This window comes from Carcharodon carcharias, chromosome 4 (genome assembly GCF_017639515.1).
Source record: "Carcharodon carcharias isolate sCarCar2 chromosome 4, sCarCar2.pri, whole genome shotgun sequence".
NCBI classification, from domain to species: domain Eukaryota; kingdom Metazoa; phylum Chordata; class Chondrichthyes; order Lamniformes; family Lamnidae; genus Carcharodon; species Carcharodon carcharias.
Window position 1 is genome coordinate 22667865 of NC_054470.1, and position 24956 is coordinate 22692820.

General features: G+C 45.7%; 1 protein-coding gene across 2 annotated transcripts in view; it reads left to right on the plus strand.

The window, feature by feature from the left end:
* The window catches only part of ostf1 (osteoclast stimulating factor 1), a 103576-nt gene that overhangs the window by 60288 nt on the left and 18332 nt on the right, over nucleotides 1–24956 (plus strand). The window contains exons 7-9 of one of the 2 annotated variants that reach the window (XM_041186491.1): nucleotides 12020–12069; nucleotides 12877–12955; nucleotides 20875–20973. In XM_041186491.1, the coding sequence (XP_041042425.1) occupies nucleotides 12020–12069; nucleotides 12877–12955; nucleotides 20875–20973 (228 nt within the window). The remainder of the gene's footprint in view (nucleotides 1–12019; nucleotides 12070–12876; nucleotides 12956–20874; nucleotides 20974–24956) is intronic. The other variant, XM_041186492.1, reaches the window with a different exon arrangement.

Here is a 24956-nt window from a genome sequence, read left to right on the forward strand (position 1 = left end):
AGCAAACCAAAAAAAAAAGAGAATAGTGTTGTCAAACCAAACAAATCATAAGGACCTCATCTCGGACCAACACAAAAGCACCAGTGAAAAACCCGTGGTGTGCCTAAGGTGCCTTATGTTTTCGTTTCTGGGTGCTACGTCTTGGTGCTACCCCATCGCTCAGAGTGGCATCTGAGACAGCCTGCTCACTCTGCTGTCCTGTTGGCCTCGATGACCTTGGCAGTCGTCCTATGGCCCAATGAGCTAGTGCTGGCCCCACCTGGGAGGGAGCTGCCAGTTCCACAGCTGGCATCTCCCCAGTCGTCGCAGCCTCACTGGATGCTATGGTCACTGACAGAGGGGTGGAAGGACTGCCGCCCTTATCCGGAGCACCCTGAGAGCTGCCCACAGATGCCAGGTAGCTGCTGCGCCAACATGAGGTTGCTTCATACTGCCCTGCTCACTGTGAATGGATGGGCACTGAGCTGGGAAAGTTGATGCCCAAACCATCTCCCACACTGGCACTGACCAGCTGAGGTCAATGCCGATGTGGGGGCTTGCTGGTCAGAGCACATCCCCAGGAAGCCTGACGGGTCTCCTGGAGGAGATTCTCCACAGGAGTGGCCACTCTCTCCATGGAGGACACATGGCGCTTGGGCGTGTGGCTCATTGCTTCAGCGATGGTCCGCGTGGACTCCTCCACCATGGAAACCAAGCCAAGCATAGCCTCATGTATCTCCCCAAGGTGCTGCCGCACACCCGGCCGCATTTCCTGCACCTGCTGCACCGCGGACGATTCCAGAGGCACATCCTCAGGCACCGACTGAGCATGTGCCAGGTCCCCTGCGGTCTGACTGCTGGTGCCGTGGGCACTTTGTCTCTGCCAGCTCCTCTAGCGACTGTGAAGTTCCCTCACCGCTGTGCCCCGGGACAATAGCTGATGTTCAGATTCCCACTGAGGTGATAGTATCTGCGCTGGTGCCTGCCTGGCAGAAATGGTGTGATGCTGGTGAGACTTCAGGCTCCTCAGATGTGAGAGGGGGGCCTCTGCTGCTCCCTCTCCCGGCCCTGCTCGATGATGCTGTAAGGAAGAACAAGGACAGTGGATCAGTTAACGTGGAGACAGTGTCAAAATGTATCCCTGTCCCCTTGATCATTATGCTCTCATCGTCCCATAACCAATGGTCAAGCCCTGTTGTAGAATTAAAACAATTAACGTTCAGCAGTGCGATGGCTGTTAGGAGAACAATGCTGACCTCACTGGGCATAAATACCCGGCCGTGGCACCCCAGCCTCACCGACACCAGAGGACCTTGGTGCATGGCACCTCTCCAGATCCTGGGCCTCCTGCTTGAAGTAGCTAAGAATGGCGATCTGTGCCTGGCCACCGCCAGTCCTCGTACGCTTTACCACGTTGTAAGCGTTCTTCTGCTGGTAAATGAGAGACGAGCATAGATTAGAGAAAATTGCACATGGACTCTTGTTGTGCACGGCCCACCTCCAACCAGAGTGGGACATATCAGGGCTCCAGAGCTTCTTTACCCCGCTGCTGCTGAACACTCTCACAAAGATGTTAGGCCTGCTCCCGCCACCCCAGCCCCACCTTGGCCACATGCTGCCTACATCACAATAGGCACCACACGGTATATCCTTCCGTAGCAAGGAGGCACAAGCATGTGGAGCGTGTAGCGCAGAGGGTAGCAGATGGTTCGTTGCCACGCAACCTTGAAGCTCCCCTCCCAGCACGGCATCACCCTGACTTGGACATGTCCTGGAGTTCTAACACAGAGCCTAGGTGCAGCTCCTCCTGGTTGCCCCCAAACCAGTATTGTGGGACTCAGTGTAACACATGCTGCAGGGGCAACACACATCGCTTCATTGCCCTCTCAGGCTGACCTCAGGATGGGCAGTATCTGCTGGCCCACCCAGCAAAGGACAAATGCCGTCAATGACTCAATGCAGCCCTTACACTCAGACTTGGTTGGGGGGGAAGCTGACCTGTTGGGTTACATGACCAATGCTGACATGGTACTCTGCCAGATTGCAACAAGTCGTTGAAGCACTTGCGACACTGGGTCCAGGTGCACCGCACCACATTGCGGGAGCTCACCACCTCCTCCCAGGCACATTTCGCCATGTGGAGATGGCCTCTTCCACCTGTCCTGGGGAACCAGCATCTCCCGCCATGCTGCCACCTCGGAGGAGGATAGCAAGGCAGTCAGGCCCCCCCCCCCCTCCCCAAATCCTCCGGCCTGGCCTGTCCCACTGCCTTACTCTCTAACTACTGAATTCTTAAGGCCTAACCTTTTCAGCCACCTTTATGGGGAACTAATAAGTTAATAGGAAAGTTTAAACCACTGCATTAATTCCTAACTAATTCATTCTATCTCCAAGACCTGCAACAGTGCACCCTGCGAAGGAGCAAGCTATCTTAGACAGCAGCTTCTGTATTTCTGCATTTAACTGCACAGTCTTAGATGCCAGAAGTTGCTGTCTCATTTACCTCATTATCACTGTAAGCGATGATAGCCTCACTGCTATAAAGGCATAATCTGGCTCAATATATTTTAAATAGAAGTTCACATTTTTAAATGTTCACATTTACAAATGCAGGTAGATACATATAACATCATCACTGAAAGTTAATCAAATTAGAGCCAATTTGAGTGTATAAATAACCTTGTGGGTTCAATCCCTTTACCTTCTTAGCTCACCTTGAAAGCCTACACAGAGGCACTCGTCCTAACCTCACTAGATGTGCTCGGAAAAATTGGCAAACAGGCTGACAGATTAGCAGTGAGACATCATTAAAATGAGGTGCATAGAATGCAAGATAAATATATTTCTGTTATTTTCAGGCATTTTGCTGATTTAATTTTTGAAATCCTTTTGTGAAAAAATAATTTTAAATTGTGCTTCAGGATTGTAGTATATTACTGCAATTTTATAAAAATGTGGTGCGGGGGCTAGAAATGGTAAATAGTTGAGATGCTAATGCGTTAACTATTTCCTGGATAGGCTTTAACTAATCAGGTTAACGTTAAAAACAGATTAAATAGCACTATGCCTGAGCCAGACAGATTTCCGTAATCTTGGACAGGATTTTACGTCCCTTGGATGGGTGTGCATCGGGCCCCATTAAGCGTAAAATAGCGCCCGATGGCATTGGGCGAACCTCCCAACCACATGGTGCACTTGCCGCAATATTTCGGTCAGCAGGTGTGCACGAGAGTCGGCAACACACCCGCTGACCATTAAGAGGCCTGTTTAAGGCCCTTAATGAATTAATTGAAAGCTATTTCTCCCTGCCCGTCCCACCTTACGGTTGGCAGGCGGGCGAAGCAGCCTGGTGGCCTTTCGAATTTTTTTTTTTAGCAAACCTCATCCAGAGGCGAGATGAGGTTTCCACAATTAGATGACAAATATAGATTTTTGGGCGGAATTTTTATTTGGCTTATGTTATGGTGAGTCCATGTCGGGGTATGTTTTTTATTTTCCCAGATTTTAAAAGTCTTTATTTTTGAGTTTAAAGTTGTTCAGCTCCCTGCCTCCAGGGAGCTTTCAGTGTGCGCGCACAGACTTTTGCTCTCGCCCTCCCCCTGCCCCCAGCCCGGCAGCGCTGAGCCTTTCAGCACGCCCTTCACACCGGCTGTCAATAGGCCAGCCAGCGTGAAATTGGGGCTGGGCTGGGGGCCGATCGTGGGCAGCGGACCCTTTCCTGTCTGCTCATGGGGCCTGCCTGCCGCACCTGCCCGGCGACCTGAAAATCCTGCTCCTTGAGCGGTTGACCAGCCAGCCTGGCTTGCCGGACCTCTTTGCCCGACATCAGTGGTAGGGAAAGTGCTAGAATCCATCGTAAAGCATACGGTAACTGAATACTTGGAAAAGAACGATAGGACTGGGCAGAGTCAGCATGGATTTATGAAAGGGAAATCCTGTTTGACGAATCTGCTGGAGTGTTTTTTTGAGGATGTAACTAGCAGAATAGATAAGGGGGAGCTATTGGATGTGGTTATTTGGATCTTCAGAAGGCTTTCAATAAGGTCCCAGACGAGGGGCAGAATATTACGCTTGGTGTGCAGGCCTGACACGCCCGAACGTAAAATGACGCGCGATGATTTCGGATGTACGTCCTGATGTCATCGCACAGTCTCGCGATACTTTGTCGGGGGACACGCGCCAGAGTCGGCTGCGCGCCTGCCAATGTTTAAAAGGCCTATTAAGGCCATTAACAATCCAATTAAATTAAAAATTTATGATGTCGTTCCAACCTAACAGCTGGTGGGCAGAGGAAAAGGCCAAGCGGCCTTTACATTTTTTTAGGAACCCTCATCCACAAGCGGGATGAAGTTTCCTAAAGCCAATAAACATTAAATAAAACCTTTATTTTTTTTAATTAAAAACATGTCCCAAATCATGCGACAGGGTCACTTGAGGGGACATGTTTTATTAAATTTTTATTCTCTTTTTTCTTTTTTACACAGTGCATCAATCTCCAAGGCAGCTCCGTGCCTCAGGGAGATTGAAGCGCTCTTTCTCGCGCATGTGCGAACTGCGCACTAGGTCCGGCTCTGCCTCTTCCCCTTGCCCGCACAGGCAGTGCTTAGCACTGCTGCTCATGATCCATGCAGGGGGGGCCTCGATTGGTCTGCCCGTGTGAAATCATGGTGCGGAGCCGATCACTGGAGGTGGTCGGCTTCCTGACCATCACCGCCAAGGGCAAAATCCTGCCCAAGAGGTTGGTAAACAAAATTGGAGCAAATAGAATTGGGAGTAATATATTGACGTGGATTATGAATTGGTTAACAGACAAAAAGCATCGGAATAAATGGGTCATTCTCAGGTTGACAGGCTGGGACTAGTGGGATATTGTAAGGATCAGTGCTTTGGCTCCAGCTATTCACAATCTATAATCAATGATTTAGATGTGGGGACCAAATACATTATTTCCAGGTTTGTAGATGAGACAAAACTTGGTGAGAGTGTGAGGAGAATGCAAAGGGGCTTCAAGGGGATTTAGGCAGGCTAAGTGAATGGGAAAGCACATGGCAGATGGAATATAATGTGGAAAAATGTGAAGTTATCCACTTTGGTAGGACAAACAGAAATGCAGAGTTTTCCTTGGAGATTGGGAAATGTTGATGTCCACAGGGTCCTGGGTGTCCTCTTTCATGAGTCACTGAAAGCTGGCATGCAGGTGCAGCAAGCAATCAGGAAGGCAAATGGTATGTTGGCCTTTAGTGCAAGAGGATTTGACTACAGGAATGAAGATGTCTTGCTGCAGTTGTATAGAGCTTTGGTGAGTCTGCACCTGGAGTTTTGAGTAGCTTTGGTCTCCTTACATAAGGAAGGATATGCTTGCCATAGAAAGAGTGCCATGAAGGATCACCACACTGATCCTTGGGTTGGCAGGATTGTCCTATGAGGTGAGATTGAGAAGACTGGGCCTGTATTCTCTAGAGTTTAGAAGAATGCCAGGTGATCTCATTGAAACATATTAAATTCTTACTAGGCTTGCCAAGGTGTATGCAGAAAGGATGTTTCCCCAGGCTGTGGTGTGTAAAACCAGGGCGCACAGTCTCAGAATAAGAGGTAGACCATTTAGGACTGAGATGAGGAATTTGTTCACTCGGAAGGTGATAACTCTTTTAGGATTTCTCTACCCTAGAAGGCTGTGGAGGCTAAGGCCGGAATTTTCCGGCCCCGTTGGCATCGGGCTGGCGTGAGCCCTCTTTGCAACCCGCTAACCGGGATCGTCTGTGCACGTGAGATTTATTGTTACGTCGATAAGAAAACACACCAGCCCAGAACACTTCTGGACAAGTGTGACATGCAGAAGTCAGGACTTAGCATTAGGGTCTTGCTCAGATTGCAGACATCTGAGGAACAGAAGATGCTGGAGCCTTACAGCTACCAGACATAGATGAACACGTGCAGCACCATGCTAGCTGGATTCTCATGAACATTGCTCCCCCGTGAAGCAGCTCTCGGAAGTTGGGAGATCTCCATTGATGTCTTGGGCCTGCTTTGGAACATCACGGTCTTGGCCATGGGCTGCTGCAGATGATTGGTGGAAGGTTGGGGGAGGGGTGGGGTGGTGGGCAGTGAAAGGTTCAGCTGTGAGTGGGAGAGGAAGGTGTACTGGGGGTGGTGGGAGAGGAAGGTCTGGGTTTTACTGGGAGAGGAACGTATACTAGAGGGGGTGAGGTTGGGCGGGGGGGCTAACAAAGGTGTTGGGAGGGGAAGTGAGAGGAGTATGGGTGGAAGAGGGGGTAAGGGGGGGATGTCCAGGTGAGCGTGCAAGGGAAGGGTCTGTGGAGTCAATGACTGCCTCCTGAGGAGCAAACTGAGGGTGGGTGTGGTAGGAGAGAATGGTGAGTATGAGAGGGAGCAGAGTGAGCCAGGAGGGTGAGGGTGTGGGTGTGATGGTAGCAGTAGAAGGGACAGAAAGCGTGATTGGTGGGGACTCTGAGGCAGACACGGACACTGGGGTGGGAAGGAGGAGGTCGGGGAGGACAATGTGGATTGGGGTGGGATTTCTTAGTGTTCTGGTTGGTAGGTGATGTGGGGAGGTGGAAGATGATGCCAAGAGGTCAACAGTGATGGGGGTAAGCACATGAGTGACTGGGGGAGGGGAAAGGACTCGGAAGCTGAAGAGAAATGTGACGAATACCATTTTCTCAAATCGAAAGTGAGCGGAACGTTATGTTGGACGAGCACAAGTGCTGCAAGGGCGTGCGATCAGTGGGTGGGCAGAGATGCAGGTCAGTTCAGATGGACAACTGCAGAACTATCCCAGCAGGCAGCAATGAAAATGCTCGAGACATTGGGCAGAAACTTCTGTTTGGCAAGCGGGGGTGGGGCCCTCTCTCCAACGCGTAAAACGATGCGGGATGACATCGGGCATGCGTCCTGACATCACCCCGCGACATTTGCACTCTGTGCACCCGCCGACCTGTCAACAGCCTATTAAAAGCCATTAAAAAACTAATTGAAACTATTAATGGACCTGTCCGTCCAACTTTAAGGCTGGTGGGCAGGCCGTGAGCCGAGGGGTGCTTCTAGAAAAGCATGAAACCTCATCCACCGGCGGAACGAGATTTCATGAGTGATTAAAAATCTCAGAATATTTCAAAATAAAAGCTTTGGACATGTGACACTGTCACATGAGTTGGGACATGAGGGGACATGGCAACGCAATTTTTCTCTCATCTTTATTTGAAGTTTCAAATCTGAGCCGATCTCCCTGAGGCAACACTTTGCCTCAGGGAGATCTGTGCACTCTTTCACGTGCATGCTCCCTGACGGATGTCACGGTGGGCAGGCCTTAATTGGCCCACCCACGTAAAATGGCGGCGTGCCCGCTCCCACCTCCCACACATATCCCCCCCCCCCCAGATGGGGGGGGAAATGTTGCCCATTGAGATGAGTATGATGGAGGAAAACTCAAACTCTGTGTGTGTGGGAGAATGTGCTTGCAAAAGACACCACCACACACACATTTCTCTCTCCAGGATCACTTGTGGTCTGGCTACATGCAGCTGAACTGCTGAGAGGTGGGAAGGATGCAGGGGGAGGACTCGTGAAACATATAAATGAAGCTGAAAGACACTATTACATATTCAGTGAAAGTGAATATATTTTCAGATTATAAAGTGACAAGTGTTCACCCATGCAACCACTTGTGATCAGAAATTCTTTACTTTTCTAGGCCTACCACTTCTTCTAGGTGCTGCCCTGACATCTGCAGCAGGGGTGGAGACAGCCTGTACAATGGTTGGCCCTGTTGTCTCTGATGACTTTGGTGTGCATCTTCCGGAGAGCCGAGGCCTTGAGGGGCCCTGGCTTGCTTGGCTGCCCTTCTGTGGGCCAGTTGCTCCCTCTACGGGACAGAGGACAAGGTTGAGGGGATCATGGGCAAAGGGGAGTGTTATAGGACAGCCAATGATAAATGCTGAGTTGTTCAAATCCCAAAGGGAAACTTGAAACAACTGCCACAACTTGTTTTCCAATTTTTATAAATTTCAAGGTGTGTGCCTTGAATTCAGTGGTAATAAGAACACCAAGTCTTACAAGTTTTTACAAAACTAGATTAAACATTTCTTAAACAAAAACAGAATTACCTGGAAAAACTCAGCAGGTCTGGCAGCATCGGCGGAGAAGAAAAGAGTTGACGTTTCGAGTCCTCATGACCCTTCGACAGAACTTGAGTTCGAGTCCAGAATCGATTCGTGGATAGAGAACCTGAAGAAGGCAGCTCTTCGGCCTATCCAGAGGATCGAAATCCTCAAAACTCACATGATACCTCGAATATATTTCCACCTGATCCTCGCAGAGGTCTCACAGAATACTCTAGTCAAACTAGACCAATCTATCAAGAACGGTACAAAAGAAATACTACACCTTCCGCCACACACGACGGATGGTCTACTATACAGCAGCAACGGGAATGGAGGTCTGGGCATGCCGAGGCTCGAAGTGCAGATTCCGTCCGCCATAATCCGAAAGCTGGAGGCGCTAGAGAGCTCACCGGACGTGGTGATAGAGGCCTCTTTCGAATTCAGCGGAATTGACAACAAAAGAACAATCGAATCCCTGAGGAACCTCAAAGTACTCAGAGAGATCGAAGAAGCCCTCAAGGATAGTGGAGGTCCAAGAGGTGCTGATGCAGGAATTGAAGCGGACGAGATTGGTATCGCAATGGGATGGACGGATATCACCCAAACGTCCAGGCCCAAACCCATCAACAGATACGCGGCTTGGAGGGAGGTGGAATACCAGAAGTGGACCAAACTCCAATGCCAAGGAATCGGCATCGAGTATTACGGAAATGACTATGCCTCTAATTCCTGGACAAGAACCTGTTTCAATATCAAACAATCCAGACTAATAAACAGTTTACTACTACGGTGCAATCTCTACCCTACGAGATGTACCTTAAACAGAGGGGGACTCGAACTCAAGTTCTGTCGAAGGGTCATGAGGACTCGAAACGTCAACTCTTTTCTTCTCCGCCGATGCTGCCAGACCTGCTGAGTTTTTCCAGGTAATTCTGTTTTTGTTTTGGATTTCCAGCATCCGCAGTTTTTTTGTTTTTAAACATTTCTTAACAAGTAAAATGACGTTTAAGTACATACACATGCCTACAAATTAATACTATAATAACTTCTAAATCCCCAAATTAATTTAACCCCCAGTTACACTTCCGTTAAGGCACTGGTAAGATGCATAGATTTTAAAAGACCCAGGCAAAGAAACATGATACCCTGAACCAGTCGAATTCAGTGAGTTTTCTTAACTTCAGGCCTTTGAAGGCAGCAGCTTGAGGCATAGATGCTGAAGGGTTTTCATAGTCTTTAGATCTTAAAATGCTTACCCTTACACACACACACTCCTTTATACATATTTTCCCCTTTGAATACAAATTCTCATTGTTTCACTATATCTTTGGACTTTACCTTTCTGATAATAAAAATTTAGCATATTACCCATTTTATCAGTAATCTTTGGGAAAAGTAAGCACACTGTTACTGTTACTGCACCCGGCTAGGTGACACATTTCACTCCTCCTTTGAAAACAATCCAGTCTGGTTTATTTAAAAATGCAAATACCCTTTTACAACTTATATCCTAAACTTCCTCCATGTTTACATCAAAGCCTTTAGACCAGCTGCCTTTAATCCAATTAAGTCTCTCAGACACATGCAAATACACAGACACAGATACCACTATTTTACAATAAATTCCAATAACATTGAGAATTATTATATCTTCCTGACAAGGACACAGAGGGAGAGGCCAGCCTCTGAGATTCCTGAGTGGATGACCCAGGGTGTCCAGCTGCCACTCCTCCTCCTTACAGGTCCCCGAAGGCCCTGGCCTGACTTCTTGAGTGGAACAACCACCTGGAGGGATGTTCAGGTGCCCCGTTTTCCCCCTTGTGTTGCCACGGTAGGAACTCACCCATGGCTACCGCAGGTCTGTGCACATCTCCGGATTCTGCTAGACCAAAGTATCCATGGCATCCACCATCCTTCCCACGGAGACCCCCATACGTGTACATATGAGCTCCACTTCATCAGAGAGCAGGCGGAAGCATTCCTATGACTCATGTCACTCTGTTGACGGCTTCCAACAGCTCTGTGTGATGTTCCGTCACCTTCTGCTGACTCTCCACGTTGAATTGGAAGGCCGAATCCAGAGGCTCATCATCTGACTCGGACCTCACAGATGCCTCTTCCCCAGCAGTCCCCTAAGTGCCGGGGAGCTCGGCTGAATCTGCCTCCTGCGCACAAGTGTCTGTGCGGTAACCACCAGATTGTGAACCTGAGCCAGCTCTGGATCAAGGCCCCAGCAAGGTGTGTCTCTCTGTGCTGGTTGAGGGCATTGGTAAGCGCTGTGTGTTCAAGGCTGCCTATTTCCAGCTGTTCAATGGAGAAGGTGTCCTCTTGGTTGGAGGTGAGGAACAGGATGAAGCCTAGGGTGTTGGCCACTTGACAGAGCTCCCTGTGAACCAAAGTAGTGATAATTAGTGCACGGCAGCGAAGTCAAAAGCAGGAGAGAGAGCACTCACAGTTGCGTTGAGAGAGGGATGATGTAGTGCAGGATCTTCATGTGGGTGTTAACCGTGGACCTCGCCATTGCCGCAGGCACGGTCCACGTCCTCACCAGCCAGTGTGATGGCAACCCCTCAAAGTGAGTGAGGGGCCTAATGTGGACCACTCAAACCCCCCACCCCTCTCCCTGCTGTTGTGAGCCAGCTTCTCCTGCATGAAACTAGGAGCAGGAGTAGGCCCTTCAAAAACAGGTGGAGAGAGTGTGAGCAGAACACATGCCACTGCACGGAATGTTTGTGTGGTGAGCAGAGCCGTTGACTGGATGAGGACGAGTTCCAGAGGATTTGAGCCTGATGGAGATGTGAGGGTGTGTGAGAGAGTTAGTGGTGTTGTCCGTTGAGGTGTGATATCCCTGTGGATATGAGATGGGTTTGAGTGTGAGAGTTGAGTGATGCGATGGTACACTTACCTTGGCGGAATAGATCAGAGCATTCATCCTCTTCCTGCACTGGATGGCTGATCTCTTTTGTGCTCTGATGGCGAAGACTACCACTGCCACCACTTCCAAGGCTGGATTGGTGACTCTGGTGGACTTCCTGCAGGCAGAGCAGGGGTAGAGGACATCATGGCAGCATTCTACTGCATCCGGCAGGCATCCCAGAGAAGGGGCTGCTGTTGTCTTTGCTGTTGGGGCCATCTGTTGCCTGGAGCAGTCCTCGTCAGAAGTTATGAAGCAGGCTTGTGCCCTCATGTGCTTTAAATATGGCACCCAGAGCGAGGAAGTGCTGAGGTCACGGCATGGCCGGCAAATCAGAGCCAGCCCACCAGCGATCCTGCATGTTCCCTGTCAATGTATAATTAATGAGGGATTCTGCCGGGAATGGGACGATACAGCACGGAAAGCCACCATTGTGGCCAGCGGGTAATACGTTCTTTCTTTTTCCTGCCCACTACCACACTTGTGCAAATCTGGGATGATTCCGCCCTTAGCTATTGAGTGTGTTCAAGACCAAGATTGATTAGATTGCTAGATAGTAAAGACATCAAGGATATGGGGATAGTGTGGGAAAATGGCATTGAGGTAGAATATCTGCCATGAATGGCAGAGCAGGCCTATTCCTCCTATTTCCTATGTTTCTATGTTAGTGGAACCTGGAGAGGTTAAACTGGAATTTCAGTCTGGAAAATCTTAACCACTCGGCATTATTTAATCCTACAACACAGTACCCTAAAGATAGGATCGCACCAGGTAGGGAAGTAGTGGAAAGGTTACTCTTGTTCAGTGCTAGTAAGCTGCACAGTTTTAAATAGCTGAACTCAGCAGTACCTTTCCCTCAGTGGTACCCCTTATGCACAAATTCAAGTCTTGGTTCTGTTGTTCAGTATTAAGCCTTTTAGGCTGAAGTTGAAAGTTCCGATGATGGTTTTGTCTGTGTTTTCGTCTAATTGTGATTTTAAAATTGACTTTTTTAATTTAATTCTAGGAATAGTGAAAATTCTGCTTTCCCAACCAAACATTGAATTAAATCAACAGGTAAGACAATTAGATTTAACTTATTTCTAGACTTATAATTGGGTATCAGAAATATTATGCAATGTTCTGATCAGTAGATTAGATCAGCAGTTTCTGCAGGGATTTTTAACTCCTTGGAATATACTTTGGAGTTGAACTATATAATTGACCCACAAACATCTTACTGCATCTTGCACAGCTCAATTTTTCAATTCGACAGCAAATTGAATAATTGAGAGGAGAGTCAGATTGAAAAGATGCTTTATCACATTTTACGCTTGTTTTGGAATCTTTGCAGAGGTGAAATGTGACTTCATGACCATAGAATAAACTGAACAGAGCCATTGATGTACTCTTTGAATGGATAGAATTCAGCCCTAAGATCACTATGATGTAATTGAGGCCCATTTCTAGTTTTCAGTGTCAGATCTTTCAAACCTGATATACAGAGAAGCCTTTACAGTGACTTTGTTTATACTTTTAAACAGAAGATTTATGCAGTCTTTGATCTCTCATGCCTTTCTTCGCAATTTGTAACATATTTCGATGGAGGGGGAAAAATGAGTAATACAATGTAAATGTTACCACTAATTTAATAGCCCGTCTAAAAGCAATTGCTGATATTGGGTAATTCCACTTTGTTGTTTTAGAAGAGCTAATTTTCCCAGTGTTTCCAAATAGCAGCACCATGGTAACTTCCAACATGCTGGTAATGTTGCCGGGATGGTAGGATTATTGTATTTTCTGCAGAAACTGGTGGAGCATGAGAATGAGATATTCAAATATATACACGAGTATAAATTTAGAGTTTGATTTGCATTTACACAGAATAAACTGGGAGACACTGTCGTGCATGCTGCTGCATGGAAGGGTTATGAAGATATTCTAGAGCTGTTACTTATGAAAGGTAAGTCTCCTTCAAATTATCTTCAAATACAATGTTTTAATTTGTCTTTCTTTAATTGTACTCTCCATGTCCTCCTTCCACAAGCTGACTTCCTTTGCCTGCTTTTTCTCCTTGATCAGTAGAATGAATTTGAGCAACTCTATAGATGCCCTAAGTTCTGTCCTTTGGTTTACTTGCCAATTGGTCTGTCTGAACAGATTAGGAATGGAGTGTCCCAGGTTTCCTTCAAATCATAGAATACAAATTAATCTAATATTTTCAAATAAAAACTTGGATTGTTGGGAGTAAAGTGATAGTGATAATTAAAAGTCTTTGCTGTGGAATATTTGTTCATCACAATCAATCCTTTGTACTCCCTGATCCCATTTCCAGAAATAGCTGAATTGATTTTTGATTCAGGCACTTAGCTAAATTGCGAGTTCAGCTGAGGATGAGAAGAGAGGAGCTTAGCTTACTGCCTTTAAGGAATATTTGTGATCAAATTTACAGTAATTTGACTAACATTGGAGGTTAAATGGATGGTAACTGGTAGTGGTTCTGTTATCACCCTGCTATTGACTTCAAAACAAAGGAAAATTGAGAATGGTATGTAAAGGACATCTGATCACTCGGTGCCCCTGCCGCAGTTTAATTTTGCCCCCATAATGTGGTTAAAATTCAATTTTTAAAATGAAGCTTCAGAAAATAGATATTTTAAAATGAAACATTTATGACCATTATTAAGTAATAGGCACTGGCATGCATTTTGCATTAAGTGGGGGTGTTGTGGGGGGTACGAGTGGAAATAACAATTATCATTACTACATTGTTTTGCAAGTTTCTGCCAGTGGCTAAAATGTGCAAATGACCTGACAGTCTTTGGAGCTGTATTTCTCTAATTTTTAAGACATCTTTAAGTATTATCCTGTAATCACGTTTCTCGTTCTTAAATCGCCATTTGCTATAAAATGCTCGTTTTAGGTGTTATCAGTAATCTATTCAGTTGATGTGGTAAAGGCAGATATTTTTAAGAGTCATTGAAGGTTCAATCATTGTGATGGCATGAGGTAAACTTTGCAACTTCAAATGTCTGCAGTGCAAGTCTTGGACATATTCTTAGAGTTTTTGAAGGACACTTCCACCCTGTTTTAGGTTGACTGAGCCGCTTACTGTGCATGAGAGAAAAGAAAATTCACCTTCTTCAAACTTGAGAAAATTTATCAAATCTAGTTGGCCAAATGACAGATTTTATTCTGCTTTGGGATTATTATAAAATAAGATTTTCCCATTTAAATAGTTGGGTTTAAAGGGTTATAATCTCTTAAATTTGAGATTCTCTGAAGTAATGGCACCCTTCCATGTTAAAGTAAACTTGTATGTTAATAGGCCAAGCTTCTCTTTATTGACTACTTCAATAAAGGAAAAATGCAGCAGGGTCATTAACTGCAACAGGAGCAGAAGGGTCATTAACAGCGAAAGAATGAGAGAGGTGCAGTCAATATAAAATGAACCTCAAAGGGTTCTGAAGACAGGTCATACGGACTCAGAATGTTAACTCTGTTTCTCTCTCCACAGATGCTGTCAGACCTGCTGAGTTTTTCCAGCACTTTCTGTTTTTATTTTAGTCTAACTTGGGTGGCGGGAAGCTTCTAGGGCAGAATTTTACGGGCAGGGCCATAAAATGCAGTGAGCCACTCAAAAGCCCACTGACTGCAGCAGGACCATAAAATCCCGCTGATGTAAAATTCCACCCCTAGAAACAATGATCTGGGACAAAATTAATAGTCACATGGACAAATGTGGATTGATTAAGAAAACCAGCGCAGATTTCTTAAAGGGAGATAGTGGACAGGATTTTGCCTTTGGTGGGGGTGCTCTGCAGGGGCGGTCAGGAAGCTGACCGCTGCCCTTGATCGACTCCGCACCACGATTTTGTGCGGGTGGGCCAATTAAGGCCCCCGCCCTGCGTGGATCGTGAGCGGCAGCGCTGAGCACTTCCTGTGCGGGCGCCGGGGGAGGGTGGGGGTGGGGCTTCAATCTCCTTGAGGCACAGAGCTGATTGCGGGCGGGCGGCCCACTGAACTCAAATTCTTCCCATGTTTAGGAAATTGGCTGAGTGATGGGTAAAGGGTGTAATGGTTAATGGATTTTTTGGGCTGGAGGAAGGTTTGTAGTGGAGTTCATAGTGAGTGTGTAGTGGAAGGCTCAGTGTTGGGTTCTTTGCTTTCCCTGATGTGTATATTAATGATCTAGTCTTAGGTGTTCAGAGCACATTTTCAATGTCTGTGGATGATACAAAGCTCAGAAGCATTGTGAACTGTGAAAAGGACACAGACAAGTTGGTGGAGCGGGTGGACAAGTGGCAAATGAAGTTCAATGGGGAGAAATGTGAAGTGATTTGTTGTTTGGGAAGAACATAAAGAGACAATATAAAATAAAAGGAGGTGCAGGGGCAAAGGGACCTGGGTGTATATGTGCAGAAGTCTTTGAAGGTGGCAAGACAGCTTGAGGTTCTTAAAGCATACAGTATACTAGGCTTTATTAATAGCGGTATAGGGTACAAGAGCAAGGAGATTGTTGATCTTGCATAAGACACTTGTTTGGCCCCAGTTGGAGCATTGTGTCCAGTTTTGGGTGCTGTACTTTAGGAAGGATGTGAAGGCATTGGAGAATGGTTCCAGAATAAGGAACTTCTGTTATGAAGATAGATTGGAGAAATTGAGTCTCTTCCTTGGAGAAGAAGGCTGAGAAGAGATTTGATAGAGGTATACAAAATCATGAGGGGCCTGGACAGATTATATGGGGAGAAACTGTTCCCATTTGTGAAAGGAGCCAGAACGAGGAAGCACAGATTTAAAGTAATTGACAAAAGAAGCAAAAGCGAAATGAGAAAAAGCTTTTTCACGCAGTGGGAGACCTGAGAGTGTGATGGAGGCAGGTTCAATCAAAGCATTCAAAAGGAAATTAGACTGTAATCTGAAAGGGAAAAATGTGGAGTGTTACAGGGAGAAGGCAGGAAAATGGCACCAAGTGAATTGCTTATTCGGAGAGTCGGTGCAGATACAATGGGCCGAATGGCCTCTTGCACAGTAAAAATTCTGCAATTCTGTGACTTCAGCTTTGGAAATGCACCAGCTGCAATAGTTATGTTATTGTACTAGTAACCCAGCAGCTGAGAGCTGAAATTCCATCTTGACAAGTTATAAAATTTAATTTAACAAATTTTGTATTTTGTGACCCACAATGTTTTGTCCCAAAACCCCAGCTGGGAAGGATATCTGTCACACTTACCTGATCCGTTTTACAGATTAACTCTGTAGCATTGCACAGGTGAAGAAGTAGACCAGATGTAGTCTTCAGGTGATGCAGAGTTAGAGGGCAGGTGGTAATTGGATCACAGTATACAGGAATACTTATATTTCTTGTTAAAGTCATGGGCAGAATTTTCCCATTGGCGTGTGGGGGGGCAGGACCTACACGCCGACACGTAAAACGATGCGCGGTGACATTGGGCGAGCGCCTCGACATCACCGTGCACTATTGCGATATTTCGTTGGGCGGGTGATGATATCCAATGCACACCCACCATTAATTAACGGGCCACTTAAGGTCCTTGAGGTGTCAATTTATGGCGATTTTTTGGTGCCTGTGCAATCTTCGGGTTGTTGCACAGGCACAGCTGGCAGGTGGGTAGGAGACATTTGTATAAACCTCATCCACGGGCGGGATAAGACAGCTCAGTGGGGTTGTGAGTGTGCTCACAATTAATTTGCAAAGTTACTGATACTTGCCTGTATGAGCTGCAACACTTTAAAATGCATGCCAGCTGCTTGCTCTAGACTCACAACCTTCAGGTCAGCACTCTGCAGTGAAGAATCGTTTTTGGGCCAGCAGGTTTCAGGAAGCCTTCCCTTAGTTTGGGAATGGGAGTTGAACTCTCCACTGGAGGCACCTCCTCTGAGGAGGAAGGGAGGGCTAGAAGGGGGAGGAGGCCAGGAGTGCACATTCAGCCTCCAGGGGAGCCACCTTTGGGAGGACAGGCACAGCCACAAAGAGCCATGGCAACATGTCTGAATTTAATGGTATAACAAAAGGAACTTAAGAGAATAAAATGACAAAGGTGTTCAACATCACACCAACTTGTAAAGGTCTCATTGCAGGCCAACACAAGCACCAGTGATAATCCCGTGCTGTGCCTAAGGTGCCTTATGTTTACACTTCCAGGTGCTGCATCTAGGTGCTGCCTTCTCACTGGGACTGGCATCTGAGACAGTCCTGCTGACTGTGCTGTCCTGTTGGCCTCGATGACCTTGGCGGCCCTCTTCTGGCCCATGGAGCCTGTGCTGGCCCCACCTGGGAGGGAGCTGTCAGTTCCATAGCTGGCATCTCCCCAGTCATCGCAGCCTCACTGGATGCAACAGTGACAAAGGGGTGGAGTTTGCTGCGTCACAGACAACTCCAGAGGCCACATCATCAGTCACCAACTGAGCATGTGCCTGGTCCCCTGCAGCCCTCTGACTGCTGGCGCCGTGACCACTCTGTCTCCACCAGCTCCTCCAGTAACTGTGAAGTGCCCTCACTGCTGTGCCCTGGGACACTAGCCCAAGATCTAATTCCCACCGAAGTACTAGTATCTGCACTGGTGCCTGCCTTGCAGAAATGGTGTGACGCTGGTGAGACTTCAGAGTCCTCAGGTGTGAGAGGGGGGTCTCTGCTCCTCCTCTCGGCCCTGATCCACTGATGCTGAAAGGAAGAACAAGGACATTGGATCAGTTAACGTGGAAACAGTGTCAATGTCCCCCGGATCATTATGCGCTCATCCTTCCATAAGCAATGGTCAAGCCATGTTGCAAATGTCAATCACTGAACAATCAGCACTGCCATGGCTGCTGGGACACTAATGGTGACCTCAGTGCTGGGCAAACATACCTGCCCATGGCATCCCAGCCTCACTGACACCGGTGGACCTAGGCGCATGGTGCTTCTCCAGATCTCGGGCCTCCTGCTTGAACTGGCTAAGCATTGCCACCTGGGCTGGCCCTCCGCCGGTCCTCACCAGCTCGGCAGCATTATGAGCATTCTCCTCCTGAGAAGGAGAGAAGAGCATTGATTAGTGCTCCTTGTACCTGGACTCTCTTTGCAGCCTTCCCCAACCAGAGTGGGACATTGCAGGGCTCCAGTGCCTCCTCACCCCACTGCTGCCGGTCACTCACGGAAAGATGCCAGGCCTGCTCTGCTGCCAGTACCACCACCCCCCACCCCAGGGCAAATGCTGCCTACATCACATTTGGCACCACAGTCTAACCTTCCATTGCAAGGAGGCACAAGCACTTGGAGCACAGAGTACAGCAGATGGATCTGTGCCACGCCACCTTGAAGCTCCCCTGACTTTGACATGTCCTGGAGTTCCAGCACTGTGCCTAGGTGCAGCTCCTCCAGGTTGCCCCCAAAACAGTAATGCAGGTGTCACTGTACCACATGCTGCAGGGGCAGAACCCATCTCTTCAACAACCCTCTCAGGATGACCTCGGCATGGGCAATATCTGCTGGCTGACCCAGCGAAGGACACATGCCATCAATGATTCAATGTAGTCACTACACTCAGACCTGGGGGCGGCCGGGGGAAGCCTACCTGTTGGGTTAAGTAACCAATGCCAACATGGTACTCACCCTTTCCGAGCGCAAGAGCTCGTTGAAGCGCTTGCGGCACTGGATCCACTTGCGTTGCACCACATCGTGGGAGCTCACTATCTCCGCTACCTTTTCCAAGGCATGTTTGGTCATGTGGTGGGGGCCTCCTCCTCCCTCCTAGGGTACGAGGACCTCCCAGCATGCTGCCACCTCCTCGCGGAGGGCAGCAAGGCAATCGGCTGAAAAGAGAGAGGCACAGTGCCCTCCTGTCCTACCCTCCTGCCTGGCCTGCTCACCAGCAGTGCTCTGGGTAGCCCTCCCAGCAGCCATGCTTGTCAGCCTTTGAAAGGCAGCAGGAGCTTTTTAAAACAGGCCGCCGGGTCGCCATTGGACCTGGTGGTCATTGCAATTGCGCCATCGCCTGCCCACTCCTGCTGCCCTCGAGCCACGATGCACGCTGGGTGGGCCTTAATTGGCCTGCTCGCGTAAAATGGCGGCAGGGACCCGATCACGGGCGGTGATCGGGCCAGCTCCTGCTCCGCCCGCCAGCCAGCCAGAAAATTCTGCCCTGTGTATTTTGTCCTTTTTATTATTCAATATTTGATTATTTTATTTATACTGAAGCAACTGTTTGGAAAACATAGAAAAAAAGTTGGCTTGAGTAGGGAAGTTTCTCTGCAGTACAGGTTAAGGTGTTGCGAGATACAAAACTGAGATGCTATTGCCGCTAGATGGAGGGGACAATTACAGCATTTAAATTTGCTTAAGTAGTTTCATTATAAATGTCAATATAAGAATTGATGGTGGAAAAAGTTAATGCAAATGTGTAATGGTACTGATAATTGGAATTAAGGTATTGTAGTGGGGTCTCTACACATTAGTAGAGGGGCCAATAACCATGGGCCATAGATTTAGGCTAAGAGGGAGTTGAGGATAAATTTTTTCACCCTGAGGGTGATGGGAGTCTAGAACTCTCTGCCTGAAAGGGTGGGTCAGTCAGAAACACTCGTAACATTTAAAGGTATTTAGATATTCGCTTGCATTGCCATAGCCTCCAGGGCAATGGGCCAAGCACTGGAAAATGGGATTAGTGTTGTCAGATCTTTGTTGACCAGCATGGAAACGATGGGCCGAATGGCATCCTTCTGCATTGTAAATGTCTGAGTTTAATCAGGAGGTATGCATAAGATTTAAAAAAAAAATCAAATGTTGAAAAAATAAAAGCTTGATCTGAACAGCTGGCCAGGATAGAATGTGGATTATTGACCTCTCTGCTATACTTTATCAACCTAGTAGAGTTCAAGCTCATTTCCTTGGATGTGTTTAAATTTGAGTTTCACGGTGAAGGAAAATTATTTGCGTCTAAGCATGTATTATCTTTCTCCTCCTCTTACCTCTTTCCACCTTAAGTATAACCATTTTTTTATACATAAAGCTGCAAAAAAAATGGTAATTTCTTGCTTCTGAATGATCTCCAAAAATTCAATTTTCTGACGATATTTCAGCTTGTCTATTGTTGAAGAGAGGAGCAAATAAAAATATTTCGTTCCATCTATATTATTTAAGTTTCCTATATTTAATTCAGTTTGTAAATAAAATGAGATTCTGCAAGCACCGGCCTTGATTCACCGAGGTGTAACAAAGCCACTCTTTCAGCGGTGGATTAAAATGCAGTTTACTGAAACTGTGGAGCCTGTGTGTTAATGGCATTGTGAATTCAAACTACTTATGTATGTGTATATATATGACAGGCTACATTTTAATGTATTTTCCTTCTCTCCCCATTCTTCTAATTTAACTTATCTTTTGAATGTCTGCTAAAGCACTACCATTGAAGCTTCAAATCTCAAAATGTAAACTCCAGGTTGAATTTACCTACTGTAAAAGTCCAAATGCAAAAATAATCATCTGTATATAAGGAAACATTGCATTTAAATACCATGGTCACATATCCACTTCACTGAAATCTAGTGGATGATCTTTGAGGCAGTGACATGTCTTAGTGTTATTGACCACTTGAGGACTGGCCAAGGAAGATGTGACCACTTGTTCCACAAGTGGAACATGAGGAACTGTTCAACTTGTGACACTGGCTATCCAAGTCAGACCATCTCCCATCTGCCCTGAGAGTTCCATTCCTGGTGGCATTACAACTATTCACATTGTGTCATCTGAAGCCGTTGAATGGATTATTAATCTCAACATTAAACTATAACTGCTTCCCTAGCCCCAAGAATATAAAAAAAAACCTGACTGAGATATATATATATATATATATATACGTGTGTAACTGTCTCATGTATCTGTAGGTGCCAGAATAGATCTGAAAAACAATGAGAATAAAGTGCCGCTAGACATGGCCACCAATCCACAATGTTCTTCTCTCCTTAAAAAGAAATCTGGACAAGGTAAGGAAGAACCGAGATGTAAACTTTTTTTAATGCATCAGCTTGCACCAGCCTGGGTCACTGTAGGTAAGCTGGATACTTGTGAAGCATCTGTACTGCATCAGAATTTCCTTTACTGGCAGCTTCAATTACAGAGGAAACGTGTTTTCCCTTTTTGAGTGCCATTGCCGTGCTATCTAAGCAAAAGAGTGTCAGATCATATTTTGTAGCTGTTTTAGAAAAAAAAGAAAAATGTATCTTTGTGTACAGAAAAGATTATGTAATGCAGGATTTTATTTGCAAATTAATCATCATGTTATAGAGGAGATACAGAGGGATAGGTGGGGGTACTATATGGAGTACAATATATGCTCTGCCTTTGAGCCTTTTCTCTTTAAAATCATAGAATGATACTGCACAGGAGGAGGCCCATTCAGCTTATTGTGCCTGTGCCAGTTCAAACGTTGAGCTATCCAACTAAACTCTTTTCTCCAAAGCCCGAGCTTTTTCTCCAAGTATCTATTCAATTCCCTTTTGAAAGTTAATATTCAGTCTGCTTCTGCTGCCCTTTCGGGCAATGCATTAAAGATCACAACAACTCATTATGTAGGAAGATGTGTTTCTTCCTGTTGTTTCAGATTCTTTTGCCTAGCAACTTAACTGTGACCTAGCACCTTATTTTTCTCCTTATTTACTCATCAAAATCCTTCATGATTTTGAACAACAATCAAATCATCTTTCAACCTTTTCTGCTCTGAGGAGGACAATCCCAGCTTCTCTCCACCGAACTAAAGTCCCTCATCCCTGGTCTTATTCCAGTAGATGCCTTCTGCACCCTCTCCTAATCCTTGACATCCTTAAGTGTGGCGCTCAAAATCGAACTCAATACTCCAGTTGTAGTCTAACCAGTGTTTTATAAAGTTTTAACTTCTTGGCTTTTATACTCTGTACCCCAATTAACAAAAGCAAGGATTCCATATGCTTTTTAACAGCTGTCTCAGCTTATCCTACTGCCTTCAAAGATGCGTGCACATATATCCCCAGGCCTTTCTTGTTCTTGTACCCACTTTAAAATTGTATCATTTAGTTCCCTCCCTACCAAGATGTATCACTTCACAAAAGCAAAATGTTGCAGCTGATGGAAATGTGAAATGAAAATAGAGAATGCTGGGAAAGCTCAGCAGCAGATCTGATAAATCTGATTCTCACTCCAAAGATGATCTTTTTGTCCCTCTTAGCTTTGGATGCTATTCATTTTCCCCTGATGGGGATGCGTCTTATTTTGTACTTAAATCATCTCTTCTTTGAAGGCCTCCCATTGTTCAATTACTTTTTTGCCTACCAATTTTTAATACTAGTTCTCCCGGTCCAGATCCCATTTCAACTCACTGAAGTTATCTCTCTAGTTGTTTCTGTTCCTTTTCCATAACAATTCTAAATCTGATGGTATTATGATCGATTTTTTTCAATTTCCTAACTTTCCTAACTTTCCTGGATACCTTATCAGGAATATTAAGTTTCTAAACCATCTCTTTGTTTGGTGGGGGGTGGTATTGGGGAGAGTGGGGGAGGAGTGAGTGAATTAGACCTAAAAAAAAACACATATTGTAAAATTAGTACATTAGTTCTGCACAATAAAAATTACAAACTACCCACATCCACAAATACATCATATGCCTGAGTTAGCCTTAACAACATTCTACATAAAGATGTGATGTGGAGACTGGATTTTACCTAACGAAACAAACGGGTTGGTGAAAGTAAGTGAGTGGGAGGGAATAAAATTGTCTGAGACTATTTACTTGCCTCACCATTCCTGCTTGGTAGCATTTTATCTTCACCAATTTTGAAGCCAGTCAATATAAATTTAAAAGTTACAACCCAATGATATAATCAGCACTGGAACAATATTTTAACTTCAGCATTCAGGGGCCCACATGTGATCAACTGTAATGGTTAAACCAGTGTGGGAATTGCATGGTTGCCTGAAGAGTACAAGTTAAGTTTAAAAATGTAATTTTTATGTACCGTCCTTGTGAAACTGAAGATCAGGAGTTCTCCCCTGGCCCTACTAGGAACCCTTGGGCCTTAGACGTGAAAGAATTCCTTTAACCTTTCCATTCCCTTGCCTGACCTACATCACCTTGCCAACCCCTATTTATTCTCAGCACTTGGCTTATTTCGGGGACTGCTTCCTTAGGTCCTCAAAGGCACCTGTCTCCTGCCCCTCCTGACTTCCAAGAGTGTTGCCCGCTTTGGCTCCCCTTCTCCATGCAGCCCGAGTTAAAATTGAGCCCCAAATACTTAAGAGTTGTCTGATCTTGTATAGATATTTAAACTTCGTAACTTTTAACTAAATGGACAATTGTTCAAATATAGAATAGTGCGGACAGAGTTGTTGTAGGTTATGCTGCAGATTTTAAAATTACCAACAAAAATATTGAGCGCACAAATCTCCCTGAGGCAAAATGCTGCCTCGGAGATCGGCTCAGGTTTGAAAGGTTCAATGAGGAAGGGGGAATAAATTACTGACATGTCCACGCATGTGCCACTGTCACATGTGCTGGGACATGGCAATTTCTTTTACTTAAACATTAAAAATTTTTTTTAGCAACCCTCATGAAACCTCATCCCACCCGTGGATGAGGTTTCATGTTTCTTCCGAAGCCTGCCCGGGCCCCCGGCCTGCCCACCGATCTTAAGGTTGGACTGGCAGGTCCATTAATCGTGTTAATTACTTTTTTAAATGGCTTTTATAGGCCTTTGACAGTTCAGCGGGTGCACAGCCGAACTGAAAATCTAAGTGATGCGGGGTGATGTTGGGACACACTCCCGATGTCACCCCGCGTTATTTTACGTGTCGGCGAGCGGGTCTTGCCTCCCACTCGCCAAACAGAAGATTCTGCCCATAATTTCTGAGAGTCTATGATGACGTTTTAAGATAACTGCAAGAATCCAGGTCAGAATAAACTTCCTTTCATTGTCTCTAAAACTTTATTCATACCCAGTTTTACCGTTTCTCTGTTGCCTTCACTTCCAGTAACAATCTTATGTGAAAAACTTTATGAAAGAGCTTTTTGCAAATCTAAGTGCACCACATGGTATTGTTTCCGCTGTTCTCGCAAAGAACCTGGTCAGGCATTGCTTCCCTTCAAAAACCATGTGACTGTTCTTTCCTAGGTTATTGTTATTCATGTAATTCCCAGGTTTGTTCCCAAGCATCAGGTAATTTGTTCTGCCAGATGCTTGTTTGATGAACCTGTGGCTCTCTGGATTACACTGGTCTCTTTTTTAGAATACAGGTGTTATGTTAGCTTCTTTCCAAACTAGTGGTACCTCCCTGGTATTCAGTACCCCTCTCATCATGATTGTTATCACTTAACAAACATTATCCCACTTACCTTCTATTAAAACAGCATTTGTACCTGAGATTATGTTCATTTTGCCTCATTAAGTTTGTTTGAACCTCTTGACTTGATTTGGCAGTGTTTATATCTGCATTATTTCCATGAACAGAGGCAATGTTGTTTTCCAACATGAATGTTGCAAGAATGCATTCATTAAATGTGTGAATTATTCTCTGCTTGTCCTCAGCTTCATCCCCATTGGTGCCCTTTATGGCTTTCACTCCCTTCCTGACGGTTTTAATGTTATTACAGTAATTTCTTAACTGTTGCGTTAAGTGCCTACAAGTATGTTCATTTCCAGTTCCCTCTTTTGATTTCCGTCATCCTTTTGAAATGTCCTGTAACCTTCCTCTGTGCAGTCATTATGAAGTTTATTATTTCATTTGATTTCATTTGGATCATGTTTTTTGAGTTTAGCTAATTTTAGGTTTGTATTTATCCTCCATGGATATTCTGTCTCCCTGTTAAAATGCTAAACAACTTCTCTTTGTTGATTTACCTTGATCATCTCTCTGGGTTTTATGTGATACATTTCCTGATTTTAGTATTTTTGCAAGGTCAGGCTGGCTGCGGAATAACTTGTTTGTTTGTTCCTAA